Source organism: Orycteropus afer, unplaced genomic scaffold (genome assembly GCF_000298275.1).
Source record: "Orycteropus afer afer isolate SDZICR_OR568_19922 unplaced genomic scaffold, OryAfe1.0 scaffold00116, whole genome shotgun sequence".
Lineage (NCBI taxonomy): Eukaryota > Metazoa > Chordata > Mammalia > Tubulidentata > Orycteropodidae > Orycteropus > Orycteropus afer.
Genome location: NW_006921703.1, coordinates 7,632,329 through 7,649,514, shown reverse-complemented (window position 1 = coordinate 7,649,514; position 17,186 = coordinate 7,632,329). Strand labels below are relative to the sequence as shown.

Below are 17,186 nucleotides of genomic sequence, written 5' to 3'. Positions count from 1 at the left end.
TCTTCTGTGTCTGTGTCAATTGGTTTCCCTTGTCTTTGTTGAAGAGGGTCTGTGCAGTCCTTCTGCCTAGTCCGCCATCTTGCCGGAACTCCCCCACATTAACTTTTTGAACTACTCAGAGACTCTAATAGTTTTATAACTAAGATTAGCTTTATAACTAATTCCTTGACATAGAACATATTGATAATATTCTCTGTGTTCCCATAGTATTTCATACTTATCTATTACATAACCTGTTGTCATTGAGTTAATTCTGACTCATATGTCTCTGTCATATAACAACCCTATATGATAAAGTAGAACTGCCCCAAGGGCTTCCGAGTTTGGAAGATTTAAGGAAGCAGACTGACACATCTTTTTCCATAAAGTCCCTGGTGAGTTTAAACCACTGACCTTTCAATTAGCAGCTGAGCATTTAACCGCTGCACCACCAGGGCTCTGAACAGAACATATCAAATTGCATTAAACTTAATTGTATACCTAAATTATATTAAAACTTTATAAGGAAATGGAAACAGCATTAGATTATAAAAACCAAAACCAAGCTCACTGCCGAAGAGTCGATTCCAAATCATAGCAACCCCTCCTTGGGTTTCTGAGGTGGTAACTCTAGGGAAGGAGATTGCCCGGTCATCCTTCCGAGGAGTGTCTCGTGGGTTGGAACTGAAAGGCTTCTGGTTAGCAGTCAAACACCTTAGGCACTATGCCACCAGAGCTCCTTTGCTGTTGTTGTTGTTGTTGTGTGCCGTCGAGTCGGCCCCAACTCATAGCGACCCCTCCTTGGGTTTCCGAGGCAGTATCACTATGGAAGTAGGATTGCCCAACCTTCCTTCCGAGGAGTGGCTGGTGGGTTTGAACTGCCAGCCTTCTGGTTAACAGTCAAGTGCTTTAGCCACTATGCTACCAGAGCTCCTAGAGCTCCTTTAAAAGTGGATTAATGAATTTTATACCGTTATTTGTTAGAAAATATTAAGAAACTTAAAATTTGGACTTAAAAGCTTTTAATCCAATTATTGGTCTCCTCTCATCAGAATCAAAGAAGAGTGAAGAAAATCAAAGGCATCTGGAAACAATTTGCCCAAGGATAAGATGGACCAGGAGGACCTCAGCCTTAATGACTCTCAGACCAGAAGAACTAGATGGTGCCCAGTTATCAATGCCAACCACTTGGAAAGGGATCAAAACTGGAGATCCTGGACATACTGGAAGGAAAATTTTGTGGAACAAAATTCATAAACACAAAAATGAGCAGAATTACCGGTCAGATAGAGTCTGGTGGAACCTCTGAGACTATGGCCCCATGTTATCCTTTGGGTGTAGAAATGGACTGACTCCCATGGATTGGCTCTACATGCAGATTACCTACCCCAGGGTGATACAACCACCTACTTGAGGGAGATGCACCCCTTAGAGCAATCAGACATGAAACACCAAAGGGGCACCATTTACATAGAGGGAAAGATAAACAGACAGGAATGCATACTTGAGAAAGGCACAGGGAGGAGAGAATCACAGGGACAGGAGGGGAGGAGAGATTTTTATGGCTAAGGAAGGTAATTGGGGCATGAAATCAAGTGTTCACAAAGTGTTGACTGTAAAACAAATTTGCTTTGTAAATTTTCATCCAAAGCACAATAAAACTTTTTTTTTAAAGTACAATATAATTTTTTGAAAATAAAATAATAAAATCAATGGTTAAGAACATCACTCTGGTAGGGACACACAGAATGCAATGGGGGGGGGAATAAAGACATGAAGACCTCATTATAATAGGGTCAATGCAAAAAGACTGAGGAGAAAACATTTTAAAAGATTCTGCTATTGATTCAAGGGAAGAAAGAAAGATTGAATCAAAGTTCTGAATGGAAAAACTGTAAAATGTCCATGAAAGAGATGAGAAGAGGAGGTTCTATAGAAAAGATGACGACTTTGGTATAAAAACACTGAGCAAAGTCATGTATCAAGAAACAAAAAACAGTGACCATGACACAACACAGTACACCTGAGAATTTGAAGAACTTTGAAAAAAGTAAAGATTAACCAACGTATCATTGAGATGGAGGTCATGTTGAAAAGCAACAGATCTTTGTAGACAAAGATGCTTAGTTACAAGAAAAATGGAATCAGTGGAATAGATGCTGGGCTTGCCCTTTAAAAGAAGAAAGAGAACGTTCATGGGTTTTGAGGGGAGAAAATAAGAATTCATAATTATAGGCACTAAGTGACAAAACTATGCTGGTCAAGTCTGTTAAGATTTTCATCATTTCCAAGACGGAAATATAGAAATGAAGATAAAATAAAGAGGAAAAAATGTGAACATGTACTATGTGCCCCATCTTCAGGAAATCATATTATATACGGAAATGTCTATTTAGTTTTTTATCCTAAAATAAGAAATCCAAGCAAATAATATTTCTTTGGACAAATACCAAGTGTTTCAGCAATATCTTAACATGAACTTCATAGAATGTTACACAATTTTTAATGCATAGTGAAATTCAGTCTGTATTTTAACAAATTTTAAACTATTAAAAATAAATATTAAACCCATTATTATCCCATATCACAGAGCTCCTCTTTAATAAATTCCAGGACTGCTTGGCATAACATTTCTAAAAAAAACCCCAAAAAACTCACTGTTGTCAAGTCAGATCCGACTCATAGAAACCTCTCTTTGGGTTTTTGAGGCAGTGTTTCTACAGAAGCAGATTTCCCAGTCTTCCTTCTGAGGAGTGCCTGGTGGTTTTGAACTGCCAGTCTTCTGCTTAGCAGTCAAATGCCTTAGGCACTATGCCACCAGAGCTCCCAATATTTCTAAAACATGTTAAAAATACGTGGACTTTATTTATCAGCATTTTCCCTCCCTAGTGTAAAAGAAAAAAGAAGCTCTGGTAGCACAGTGCCTAAGGCTAACTAGAAAGTTGATGGTTCAAACCCACTAGCCACTCCCTGGAAGCAAGACTGAGCAATCTAGTTCCATAAAGATTTACCACCTCGGAAACCCAACGGGGGTCACTATGAGTTAGAATTGACTTGATGGCAGTGGGTTTTTTTTTTTTGGTTTTAGTGTAAAAATAAATTAAGCCTAGATTTCAAATGAGGGAAAGCCTCAACTATTACAAATAGATGTTGACTCTACATTTATTAAAAGTTAACACTAACAAAAAATATAAATTATAGCATTAATTAATTGGATATATGTTGTTGTTGTTGTTTTTATGTGACATCAAGTTGGACCCGACTCATAGCGACCCCTCCTTGGCTTTCCGAGGCAGTATCACTATGGAAGTAGATTACCCCATCTTCTTTCCGAGGAGTGGCCGATGGATTTGAACCCACAGACTTCTGGTTAGCAGGCAAGTGCCTTAGGCATTACACTACCAGAGTGGCTATATAGAGAGGCTGAATTATTAAAAAGAAACAAGTCAGAGTGAAATACAGTTACTTAGCTCATCAATACGCAGACCTAATTTTATAATGATACAATTGACCTAATTGTTTAAGAGGCCAGTATATATAGTGAACACTTCTACTATTGACAATGGAATGACCAGAGATTTAATGTTCAACTAACTCAGAGGAATAATCTGCAAAATAATTCCTTAATAGTATATATGCTAACAATGTATTAAAAAAAAGAAAAGCTATTCTTCTGAAGATCATGAAATTAAAAAAAAAAAAAAAAAAAGAAAGAAGAAATGAAAGGGGCAGAGTAAAGGAAAACAAATGGAAGATTTGTTTATAATAGTAATGGTTATGAACCAGTAAGGCAAGTCAAGGAGAACTTACAAGTGTGCACACATCAAGTACTATGTAAACTTAAAATAATTTATCTCAAACAAGTGTTACTAAATTATTTGACTAAGTCATTATTTCATAATTTGATAATCAAAGAACACTATGTAAACTACTAACATGTAAGAATCTATGAATACTTTTTGAAAATTTTAAAGAGGTCCTTACAATAAAAAACATTTTGGACCATGGCTCCAGATGATAATAATATAAAAGGAAAGATAGGTTTGTGTTATCTGCTATTAAGTCTGTATCGTGAACTCTGTTGTTCGTCTTTTTAGATTTATTATTGAACGTTTATTTGTTTAAAAAAATTCTATTTCTTTCCAGCAATAACTATAATGTTTATGTACAAGAAGAAGAGTATTATAGCATAATTTAACAATTGCAAAAAGTTACATCCTTATTTAGTTGTATAATTACTTCTAAAACTTAGATAAATAGCCAAAGACAAAAGCTTTTATCTACAATTCATAGAAGAAACTTTAATATTTGTTAACAAAACAAAGTGATTGTAAAAAAAAAAAAAAACTTAAGAGAAAAAGAGAAAAATAAAATTATGACACAAAACTAATTATTAAAAATGAAACCTAGGGCAAATTTCAAAATTACTTTATGCTACATGTATTTCTCCTAACTTTTTTTTATAAAATAATGAATTCCTGATTCTGATCCCATCATCAATATTTAAAGAGATCCATAAGGTTAATTATCAATTTTATATGGAAAGGAAAATGATCCCAGATAAGCAAAACACTACTAAAGAACAAAGTAGGTAACCTCACGTTCCCCAACCTCAAAACACAGCCACAGTAGTCAAAACAGCCTAGTACTGGTAAAATGACAGACACATATACCAATGAAGCAGAATCCAAAAAGAAATATATCCACCTATGTAAAACTGATCTTTGACAAAGGGCTGGAACCTGTTAAATGAGAAAGAAATAGTCTTTAACAAATGGTGCTGGCAAAACTGGATATCCACTTGCAGAAAAACTCAAACAGTATCCATATCTCACACCATATATAAAAACTAACTCTGGATGGATCAAAGACCTACCTGGTAAACACCAAACCATAAATAACATCAAATATAAAATAGAGGTAAACTTAGGGGCCCTAATACATGGCATAAATACACAATCAGACATAACTAAAAATGCATAAACAGCAGAAGACAAACTAGATGACTGGGACCTCCTAAAAGTTAAACACTTTTATGCTTCAAAAGAATTTGTCAAAAGAGTAAAAAGAGAGCTTACAGACTGGGGGAAAAAATTGGCAATGATATATTGGACAAGAGACTAATCTCTAAAATTTATAGAAAACTTCAACACCTCAACAAAAGTGAAACAAGTAATTCGACTGAAAATGAGCAGAAGACATGAACGACACTTCACCAAATAAGCCATAGGCAGCCAAAAAACACATGAAGAAATACTAAAGATCATTAGCCATTAAAAAGATGAATATCAAAACAACAAGATAAAATCTCACCTCAGCATTAATAGCAAATTAAAAAAAAAAAAAAAAAAAGCAGTAAACCAGAAATACTGGTGAGGGTATACAGAGAATGGAACACTCACACACTGCTGGTGGGATTATAAAACAACCACGGAAAACAGTGAGGAGTTTCCTTAAGAAGTTGGAAATAGAAATACCATATAATCCAGCAATCTCACTACTAGGTATATGTCTTAGAGAAATAAGAGCCATTACATGAACAGATATATGCAAACCTATGTTTCCTGCATTATCACAATAGCAAAAAGATGGAAACAACGCAAGTGTCATCAACAGATGGATGAATGGATAAACAAACTCTGATACATATACACAATGGAATACTATGCAACATTAATGAATAACGAAGAATCTACAAAACACCTTATAACATGGAACCTAGAGAACATTATGCTGCATGAAATTAGTGTGAATCACAAAAGAGCAATTACTGTATGAGACTACTACTGGATAAAGTTGAAAGGTTTATACACAGAAATAATTGTTCTTTGAAGGTTAACAAGGATGGGAGGTAAAAGGAGAGACAATAACCAACCAGAGAGCAGACACATATTAACCTGGGTGAAGTGAAAAGCAAAAACAATAAGGGGAGGTCAGTACAGTATAATCAAAGTAGTGGAAGAGATAGGGAGAAGCACAAGAGTTAAAGGTAATAAAGGTAAATACTATTACTTACTCAATCCTGCAATAATAGTAATAAAAATTATTTAGGAATGGGTCCATAGAGAAACATTCAATCTGAAGAGTGGGAAGGTGAATGGGACAAGACCCATAAATATATATAGATTTGACACAGGCTATCTCTACATATATATTTATATGTGCTACAAATATATCCATGCATGTAGTAGAGCATACAGTGAACAAAGTTAAGAAAACATTTCAGTCATAACCAAACACCTTGAAGGACTGAGGCGCTGACTATTGAGGCTCAGGACCACAGTCTCAGGGGACACTAAGGTCAATTTGCATAGCAGTTCACAAAGACATCCTGCTTGGTGAATACTGATTGGGGTCTTAAAAGCTTGTGAGCAGCCATGTAAGGTGCAACTATTTGTCTCTCCTTTCCAGAGCAAAGAAGAGTGAAGAAAAGCAAAGACACAGAAACAATTAGTCCAAAGGACTAATGGAACACATGAACCCCAGCTTCCATGACCCTGAGACAAGAACTAGATTGTGCCTGGCTACCATTGCTGACTACTCTGAAAGGGATCACAAAATACGAGGTCTTGGATAGAGTGGGGGAAAATGTGAAATAAAACTTAAAGTCATAAAAAAGACCAGGCTTAATGATCTAATGAGGACTGGTAGAACCTTTGAGACTATGGCCCTTAGATACCTTTCCAGTTAGGAACATAACTTAACCCTCATCACTCAACTGGCAGTCAAGTGATAGACTGACCCATAAGGTGAACAGTAACATCAAGAGGATATGCACTCTTTATAACAATCAAGCATGAGATCAAGAGAACAACATTTTTCTGTTATTATTTTTGTTGTTTGTTGATAACAAACATTAATCTATGGGTAAATAGGTAGACAGGCTGAATGATCAGGTATGTCTAGGCAAAAATGAACCACTCACATATCACATATCACATACAAGGTTGACAGATGATTAATTCTACATACATATTTATATGTGCTGTAACAATGTCTATATGACTAGAACTAACAGGGGCCAAAGTTATGATAATTTTTTAGGCACAGTCAACCTCACTGATGGAACAAGTTGTTGGACCTATAGGCTCAGGACCATGGTTACAGGGGACATCAAGCTCAATTGCCATAACATGGTGTTGTCATGTTGTTAGTCATAGCAACCCTACATACAACAGAACAAAACACTTGCCAGTCTTGCTTTTGCCTCACAAACCTTGCTATACCTAAGCCCATTGTTGCAACCACTGTGTCATTCCATCTCATTGAGGGACTTTCCCTTTTTCACTGACCATCCACTTTACCAAGCATGATATCCTTCCCCAGAGAATGGTCCCTTCTGATAACATGACCAAAAAACGTCGTTGTACATCCTACTTTGGTGAGTAGTGACTAGGGTCTTAAAAGCTTGCAAGCAGCTATATAGATGCAACAGTAGACCTACCCTCATCCAGAGCAAAGAAGAAAACCAAAGATATGTGGGAACAGTTCATCCAAGGCTCTAGTACACTGTGCAAACCTCAGTCTATATGGCCATGAGACAAGAAGAACTAGATGGTGCCCAGCTACCACTGTCAATCATTCAGGAAGGGATCAGTGCAGGAGATCCTGGATAGAGGGTGAGAACAATGTGAAAAAAATACTCAAAATCATAAAAAAAGATCAGGTTTATTGGTCTCACAGAGGCTGGTGAGACCCCCAAGGATATGGCTCCTAGTTATTACCCTTCAGGTCTGGAAACAATGGACAGGCATATAGGGGGAAATTTACCTCAGGTAGATACACTTCTTAGAACAGTCAATCATGGGAGAACAGAAGGGCAGTATTTGCACAGGCAGGTAGTTCAAGGGGCAAGAATGAATAGGAAAGGTCAAGGGGGAGAGACAGCTACAAGAAGGAAATGAGAAGAGACCTGTTATATTGTGGGGAATTGCAGTCAGTGTCATTAAACAAAACATGTATGAATTTTTGTATGGAAAATGAATTTGCTCTGTAAATTTTGACCCAAATCACCATAAAAATTAACAACAACAGAAAAGAAGACACCATTTGCTCAGGGATAAAGGTAGGAAGGTGGGAAGGGATGGGAATGAAGAACAAATGGAAGGGATGAGAATAGAAAGGAGGTGGGAAAAAGAAAAAAAAAAGACTTGGAGAAAAATAAAACTACAATATGAAACTAATAAAATTAAATGTAAGGTAAATTAAAAGAATTACTTTATGATATATGATTTTTCCCTTTTATAAATATGGATCAAAGTAGTAGAAAGAGAATGATAAATTGATTTTTCTTTAAATTATTTAGAAAACAAGTAATAGAAGAAAAGAAATGTTGAGTCAACTTAGCTATTTCAACCGGATATCATAAAATTTAATCAGAACCAGTAAAATGATTTTTATATGTATATGATTACATGCATATGAATGTATATAATAACAGTTTCAACATAGCTGAAGTATACATTGACAGAATTAAAAGGAGGAATAGATTATAATTGGAAATGTTAACATCTCTCTAACCAATAACTCAAATAACTAGACAAAGGAATTAGCAGACATAAAAATTTCAACACAACCAACCAATTTGATTCTAATGATATTTACAGACACTATTTGTCATCAATTGTCATCCAACAACGACAAATTGCACATTATTTGCAAATGTGCATACCAGGGAAAACCACATGCTGTGCTATTAAAAAGTAGTCTCATTAACATAAAAGGATTCATACAAAATCTATACAAAAACAAAACATAGAGCATTTTATCTGACAAAAAAAAAAGTTGAATTAGAAAACAATAATGTGAGGGAACTAGGATAGTACCTAACAACAAAATGCGAAAAGAAGAAAGATCTAAAAATAGTTATCTGAGTTTCACCTTTAGTAAATAAAGTAAAAATAAGAGCAAAGCAAATCCAAGGCAAGTAAAAGAAAGAAGTAAAAAAGACGAGAGCTAAAATCAATGAAAAAAGAAATTACCAAATAGATAAAATGAATGAAATAAAAACTAACACTTTCAAATATAAATAAAATTGAAAAAATAGAATTCACAAGGTAATATCGAAATGGAAGAGGGGACATAACTATAGCCAGACATTACAAGGATATTAAAGGGAATATTATGAATAATCTGGCTAATACCTTTCCTAAAGGGAGCTCTGATAATGTAGTGGTTAAGGCATTTATCTGCTAGCCAAAAATGTTGGCAGTTCAAACCCATGGGCTGCTCCACAGAAGAAAAATGAGGCAATCTACTTCCATAAAAATTTACAGCCTTGGAATCCCAATGGGGGTTGCTATGAGTCAGAATCAGCTCAATGGCAGTGAGTTTTGTTTGAAAGACTTTTCTCAATTCATTTTATGAAGTCACTAAGTCACTATCATCTTGAACCCCAAATCAGGCGAAGACAGCACCAGAAAACTACATACCAACATCCTTCATAAACACACAGGTGTATACAAAGACACACAAAACCTGAACAAAATTTCAGCATGTCAAATCCAATACTATAAAATAAATAATATATAATATATTGTAACAACTGGAGTTTTTCCAAGGAACACAAAGTTAGATTAATATCTGGGTATCAGCCAGTATAATTAACTATATTAACAAAATAAAGGATAAACATATAATCATTTAAATATATGCAGAAAAAGCAACTGACAAAACTCAGTATTCATTCATGATAATAACACTCAGCAACCTAGGAATAGAAGGGACTTCCACAACCTAATGAAAATATCTACAAAAAAATTCTGCAATAACGATCATATTCAATAGCAAATGATTTTTAATTATTTCTACCTACAATCAGTAATAAGACTTCTTACAACAATTATATTCAACATTGTATTAGAGGTCCTAGCCATTGCAACAAGGCAAGAAAATTAAGAGTTGATAAGGATGTGAAACAAATGATAGGAATGCAAAAAGGTAATACTGTTGATAAATACTAGGCTGTATTTCATAAAAATAAGGAATACTTTGCCATACCACCCCAAATTATCATTCCTAGGTATTTATGACACATAAGGTATTGCTAGATATTTAATGAAAACATAAGGAGCTCTAGTGTGATGCAGTGGTTAAAGCAGTAGGCTGCAAACCAAAAGGTTGGCAGTTTGAACCCACCAACTGCTCTGCAAGAGACTCTACATAGGGTCACTATGAATCAGAAGTGACTTGATGGCAGTGTATTTGGGTTTTGGATTGAAAACATGTAGTCCCTGGGTTATTCAAATGGTTAACACACTTGGCTGCAAACCAAATGGTTGAAGATTCAAGTCCATCCAGAGGAGACTCAGAAGAAAATCCTGGCAATCTATTTCCAAATAATCAGACGCTGAAAACCCTATAAAGCATAGTTCTACTCTGGGACATATGAGGTTGCCATGAGTCAAAATCAACTTGAATTTTTTTTTTTTTTTTAATGAAAAAATATATCCACATAAAGACCTACATACAAACATTCTTAAACATTATTTATCACAGCTAAAAAACCAAAATGAAACCAAACTCAATGCCATCAAGTTGATTCAACTCATAGCGACCCCTCCTTGGATTTCCGAGGCAGTATCACTACGGACATAGATTGCCTGATCTTCCTGCCAGAGAATGGCTGGTGGGTTTGAAGCACCACCCTCTGGTTAATAGTCAAATGCCTTCGGCACTATGCTACCAGAGCTCCTAGATATAGTGGTAGGGTCTTACAATTGCTTTTTTCTTTTTTTGTTTTTTTCTGAATAAAACAAGAAGTATTGTCTTGAATATCAAGTAAGATGGGGTAGCTGTGGGTTTGAAGAGAGAAGAAGTAGTGAATGAACAAAGAAGATGCACCATGATTGCAGGGCAGAATTGTGGGTTTCTTGAGGTTAGTGGTTATAAATTTACATTGATCCCTGTAATCTTGTGAGAAGTTTTTCTTTAACCACACTCATTACAAGAAAACTAGGAGATAGAGGTGTGGTTTTTGTGTCAACTTGGCTGGGCCTGGTTGAGTGGTTGGGCAGCTGAATGTAGTATTCCCCATGATGAGACTGGTAATCAACTCCATGGTGTAATCTACTGTGAGCAGCTAAGTAGCTGCCTTTGGGTATGTGGTCTGCTTCCAGTATATAAGCAACAGCTTTGGGAATGGTCTCTAGCCTACGGCATGCTTGGACCCTGCATGAAGCCGTGTCACTGTTCAGCAGCCTGCTATGCTCTGCCTACCTTGGGACTTACAATGGACTTAAATTAATGGCCTGCCATGTGGTTTGGTAACATCAGGATTGAGCCATTTTATTTGCCAACCCTGGGCTTCTTAGCCTCAGCAGCTAGAAGCTGTCTGAGTGAAGAAACTCCTCTAGCTTCAGTGGGCCGGGAACTGGAGGAAGAGCTGAAGCCCAAGGCTGAGGGGCTTTCACCCAGACCCTAGAGCCTGGCACTTTGAACTTGGACTTAAAGCCTCCAAACTGTAAGAGAATAAACTCCTGTTTAAGGCCATCCCATTTGTGGTATATTCTTGTCAGAGTGGCACTAGGTAACCAGAACACAGAGACATATCTTTGCTTTTGATATTTCTATATCTTATTGCATGCATTCTCAGAAGGAAGGTTGGGCAATCTACTTCCATAGTGATACTGCCTCAGAAACCCAAGGAGGGGTTGCTATGAGTCAGGTCTGACTCGACGGCACATAACAACAACAACAATATTTCATGTATTATTTGCTTCTATTTATTGTTGAGTAGTGTTTCATAGTATGATACATCATTTTCTTTTTCCATTCAACAATGGATGGCATTTGGATTATTTCCATATTTTAGCTGTGATAGGAGCTCTGGTAGCATAGTGCCTAAGGCATTTATTTGACTGTTAACCAGAAGGCTGGTGGTTCAAACCCACCAGCCACTCCTCGGAAGAAAGATCAGGCAATCTACTTCTGTAGTGATACTGCCTCAGAAACCCAAGGAGGGGTCTCTATGAGTTAGGTCTGACTCAACACCACATAACAACAACAACAACAACCACTATACCTACCCATTTACCCTGTCAGTGGCCATATACTATAGCCCAGGGATAAACAAACTATGGTCTATAGGCCAATCTTTTTCATCACCTTTTTTCATAAAGTTATTGCATTATATCCATACCTGTTCTGTTGAATGTTGTCTATAAATTGCTTTAATGCCACAAAAGTAGAATTGAGGAGATGTGACAAAACCTTATTGTCCACCAAACAAATCTTTACTATCTGGCTTTTACAGAAGGGATACACTGACTCTAGAACAAACTCACTGTGCTCCTAACACAGATCTCCACTACCTGGACTTTACCCCGTCATTGAGCTTTGTGCAGCAGTATTTTGTTCTGTTGCACACTGGGTCACTATGAGTTGAAACCAACTCAACAGCACGTAACAACACTGACTCAAGGATACTGACCCTACACTTCTCTTCTTTTTCTGAATTTTCTTCTTCACTTCCAGTTATTTTTCATAAGCAAATAATCATGCTATGATTTAGGACAACTTAAAAAATAAAAGCATCCCAGCTGTTTCTGTATTCTCTTTTGCTTTTTACAAATAAATACCTCTAATAAGATGTCTCTAGTTTTTTCACTCCTGTTTTCTCTTAAAGTCATTACAGTTAGTCTTTGACGGGTAAAGAATTACTTTACATAAAATAATTTTGTCTTTTCTTTGGTTCCTTGGTTTAGATAGTTATAAACCCTTGGAATTTCCTGAATAACTGAGGTGTCTTTGTTATCTATAAGAAGCTCCGGTAACCCAGTGGGTGAGGCATTTGGCTGCTAACCAGAAGGTCAGTGGTTCAAACCCACCAGCTGCTCTGCAGAAGGAATATGGGGCAATCTATTTCCTTAAAGATTTACAGTCTTGGAAACTCTATAGGGGTCACTATGAATCAGCATTGATGTGATAGCAGCGAGTTTGTTATCTATAGGCCTCTAGACCACACCTAGAGGGTTTATGCTAATGAATGACTCCTAGGTGCAGCTGCAAGCCAGAAAGGCCATGTCCTGATATATGCCCACCCTGGGAGTTTTGGGAGTGGGGAGGTAGAGCATGATTGAATCAAGTATGCCTATGCAATGAGCACCAATAAAGGCTCTGGACTTGAAGCTCCTTAGGTTTCCTAGCTGATGAAAGACATCTTTCTAAGGATGGTGACATACCTTCCTTGGGACAAGGAAGCTCCTTTTTGGGAACCCTCTCAGACTTTACCCTATGCATCTCTTTTTTATGCTGATCCTTATTTTTATTCTTTATAGTAAAACCTGTAATCATAGTTAATCAAAGTGTAGCACTTTCCATGAGCTCTATGAGTCATTCTAAGTGAATTAGGAAACCTGAGGGAGTAGTAGAAGCCAGCAGGTCAGATGTGAGAAGGGGCAAGGGATCTCTGAGCTACAGCTGGAACACTGAAGGATAGTCAGAAAATCCTAAATTTGTTGCTAGCAGGTCAGAAGTGAGGGTGTCGTGGGGACTCCGTAGTTTGCAATTGGCATCTGAAGTTGGGCAGATATGGCAGCCTGGCGTACTAAGCCATTTAACTTGTGAGATCTTACCTTCCCCAGTAGTTAGTGTCAGAAGAGTGCTGCTTATGGAGCTGGCGTCAGAGCAGAAGGAAACAGAATTGATAGTCAAGTGATTTGGATTAAACAATGGAGTTTTGTGTGAGAAGTGGAAATTTGATTTTTCCACACAAATTTTGTTGTGATTTTTATTAGATAAAAACAACCAAATTTCTTATTCAGATAAAATTATCATCTTAACGTTTTTTTTTTTTTTTTCCCTGATGTCTAACTCTTCAAAATCTGTGTTTCATTAAATTCCTCTAATAAGTCTGGAGAGAGATTTGCACAAAGCCTTTTTGATGGAAGAAAAAAACCTAAAATTCAGCAACCAATCACTCGTGGAGAGGTCAGATATATCACAGTCTTACCTATATGAGTTCCAGGTGATATTCAGAAAACACACACACTCAAACCCACACACATATACACATACACAGTAATAAAATATCTGAAATTAAAAAAAAAAATCTAAATTTATTGTCATAATTTTCTTATTTTGAAGTTCATTCACTTTATCCACATGGAAGTTCTCTTTATTATAGCCCTAAACAAACACTAACTCTTAGACAATTTTCAAAATATGGGCTAATGGCATTTTTATGTCACAGAGCATTAAAAATAACAAACTGGGAGCATGGTCATTAAAGGTGGGAGGCAAATAGCCTTAAGCACTCTAACCACCTCTGATGGTATAACACACAATAACTGATATTTAAGAAAATTATGCTAAGTAATTATTTAGAAAGATAAATTATATTACATATTACCTGATTAAGAGTACTGGTTGTTGTTGTTGTTATGTGCTGTCAAGTCAGACCTGACTCAATAGAGAACCCTCCTTGGGTTTCCGAGGCAGTATCGTGACAGTAGTAGATTGCCCAACCTTCCTTCTGAGGAGTGGCTACTGGGTTTAAACCACCAGCCTTCTGACTAGCAGTCAAGTGCCTTAGGCACTACGCTACCAGAGCTCCTAGAGTATTGGGTGGTATATAATATCATTTAGAAAGATTTTCATCAAAATCATTATTTGTTCTTAACTTTGGCACCACTGGAAATTTTACATATTAGTTATCTGTGAGAATCACTTATTCATTATTTCATCACAGAAAAATTAGGTATGAAGACTTAAAATACCCTGAGGACCCAAAAAGAAAAATGTAACTTAATTATAGAGTGTATATACATTGGGAGGGAGCTCTGGTAGCATAGTGCCTAAGGCACTTGACTGCTAACCAGAAGGCTGGCGGTTCAAACCCACCAGCCACTCCTCGGAAGGAAGGTTGGGCAATCCTACTTCCGCAGTGATACTGTCTCGGAAACCCAAGAAGGGGTCGCTATGAGTCGGGGCCGACTCAACGGCAAACAACAACAGCATACATTGGGAAAATCTAGTTCAATATCAAGTTTTGAAGAAAGCATATAAAAATAATAGGCTGCTATCAATTGCAAAATTTGTTGTTTTAAAATAATTGGTTGTATGTTAGCTGCCTTTGAGTTGTCTCTGTGTCATGGCAACCCCAAGTACAACAGAATTGAAATGTTCTGCAGTCTTGAGCCATAATTGATCATACTGGTGTAACAAATCCCTGACATGAGAGAGCAACATACAACACTTTACCTAGAGGCACTCTGGCAGCACTGGCATCCGGATTGATCCAGAAGGAGAGCCAGGAGAGGACCACAATCAGCAGGGTTGGTGCATAGACACCCATCATGTAAAAGCCAACCTGTCTCCGTAGGGTGAAGATGACTTCTACACATGTGTAATAGCCTTTGAAAAACAAACACATTAACTATATTAGGTCCTCGCCCACATACCTTTTCAAAATCAATAATGTACGCGTAAATTTTAAGTCACTGCTCTTTGAGACAATTTCACAAAATAAATTCAGTAAAAAAAGCAAAGCAAAGAAATGTTTTTTTCCTTATATGCATATAATTTATGTGTTCTAAAAGGGTGACATTATGGAACCTGCTTCACTGACCTTTCACAGCTTCATTATGACATTGAGAAATAGATACCACATGCTGCTCCACTATGGCAATGTCTAGGTTTTTATGTCTTTGTTCAGAGATTTTGCAACAGACTTAAGCTTTTCATTACCCATGGGTACTCTCAGGGAATATGATCTAAAGGAGTCATAGAGGGAGAAGTAAATCAAAGTAGAACAAGTCTAAGAGAAACACTACTGGGCTAAGCATCATCAGCATAATTCTTCAGCCACAGGAACCATTTGTTATCCAGAAGAGGTAGCAGTCTATGATATCTCAGATATATATGTAGACCTTAAAAAATTAAGAAAGCACTGCACGTAAGTATTATCAAGGATAAAAACTAAATATGTTCAAGTCTAGTTAGATAAAAGATCAAACAGTGCAAACAGCTAACATTCCTCAATTCTCTCCCTGCCCCCACTCTGTGCCCTTTAATGTACTTTTATTGGGGAATGAGGGAAAGGGCTTGTATTTTCACAAGCTGGGGCAAATTCAGAAATTCCTTTACAACAAACATAATTCTAGAGCTGCCAAGACATCAACTTGTCCCCATGGAGAAAAATAAATTTTAAAATCAATCACAAATTATGGAAAGTTTCACAATTGCCTTTGCTGACCTGAGATATAAAATACGTGACACAAATATTCTCATAGCACTTAACTATAAGAGCCATTTCCAGATGTTTGAGATTAGTTTTTAAGTGTGCTGGTTCTTTTGATTAGCAATTTAAATACAAAATTTAATGCCTAAAATGCTTAATTTAGATAAGAATATCTTTTACCCTTTAACAAAAATAGGATGATTCATAAGTTTCAGAAAGTTAAAATATCTTCTTCTGAGTTCAGATTAAACTGTACATAATTATTTAAAAGATGTAGAAATGAATGGATGAACAAAGAGTATAAAAATAAAATACTTTTGGAGAAAAAGGCGATATTACTTTCTATCTTATAGATTAAAAGTGATCAAGTGATCATTTACCTGTTCTTCTTTATTGGGAAGAATATATATATGTATGTGTGTGTGTATATATATATATATATATATATATATATATATATACTTTTGACACTAGAATAACCTTCCTATTTATTCATAAATTATATCTAGAGCAGTAGTTTCATACAATGTCTTAATAAATATTGACTAAATGCATTATTATTCATATCATTTCAGATTAGAAGTCCATCTTTCTTTCCAATGTGAATTACAATCACAGTCACTGTTAAGAGATTAGAAGATGTTAGGGCTAATATGTAATTTAAAAAAAATCATTTGAACTGAAGTTAAATTCTAAATCATGCCACATATATACATAATATCAAAAACAAGAAATGTAAGGACTTTGTCATTTTTTAATTTCATCAAAACTACATAATTCCTGTAAATAATTGAAAAAAGTTTTTAAAACGTACAAAAGACAAAACAATGAAAAAATTTTTATCTCTTATTCTTTTCCCTTCCATTCATCTTAAAATTCTACCTGGATTAACAAGAACATATGTTTGTAACTAACAATCATGTGCAAATATTTCCAAAATATACTCTTTCCAATTGATGCCACTGAGAAGTTTGCAGTATTTCCTAAAAGTGGTTCTGAAGTTCTTTGCTGACTAATAGCATTACCT

The 17,186-nt window shown here is 36.1% G+C and overlaps 1 protein-coding gene across 1 annotated transcript in view; it reads right to left on the bottom strand.

Moving 5' to 3' along the window:
- Nucleotides 1-17,186, bottom strand: part of GLRB (glycine receptor beta) — a 171,690-nt gene that overhangs the window by 28,194 nt on the left and 126,310 nt on the right. The window contains exon 7 of the mRNA XM_007943980.2: nucleotides 15,181-15,333. Within this exon, the coding sequence (XP_007942171.1) occupies nucleotides 15,181-15,333 (153 nt within the window). The remainder of the gene's footprint in view (nucleotides 1-15,180; nucleotides 15,334-17,186) is intronic.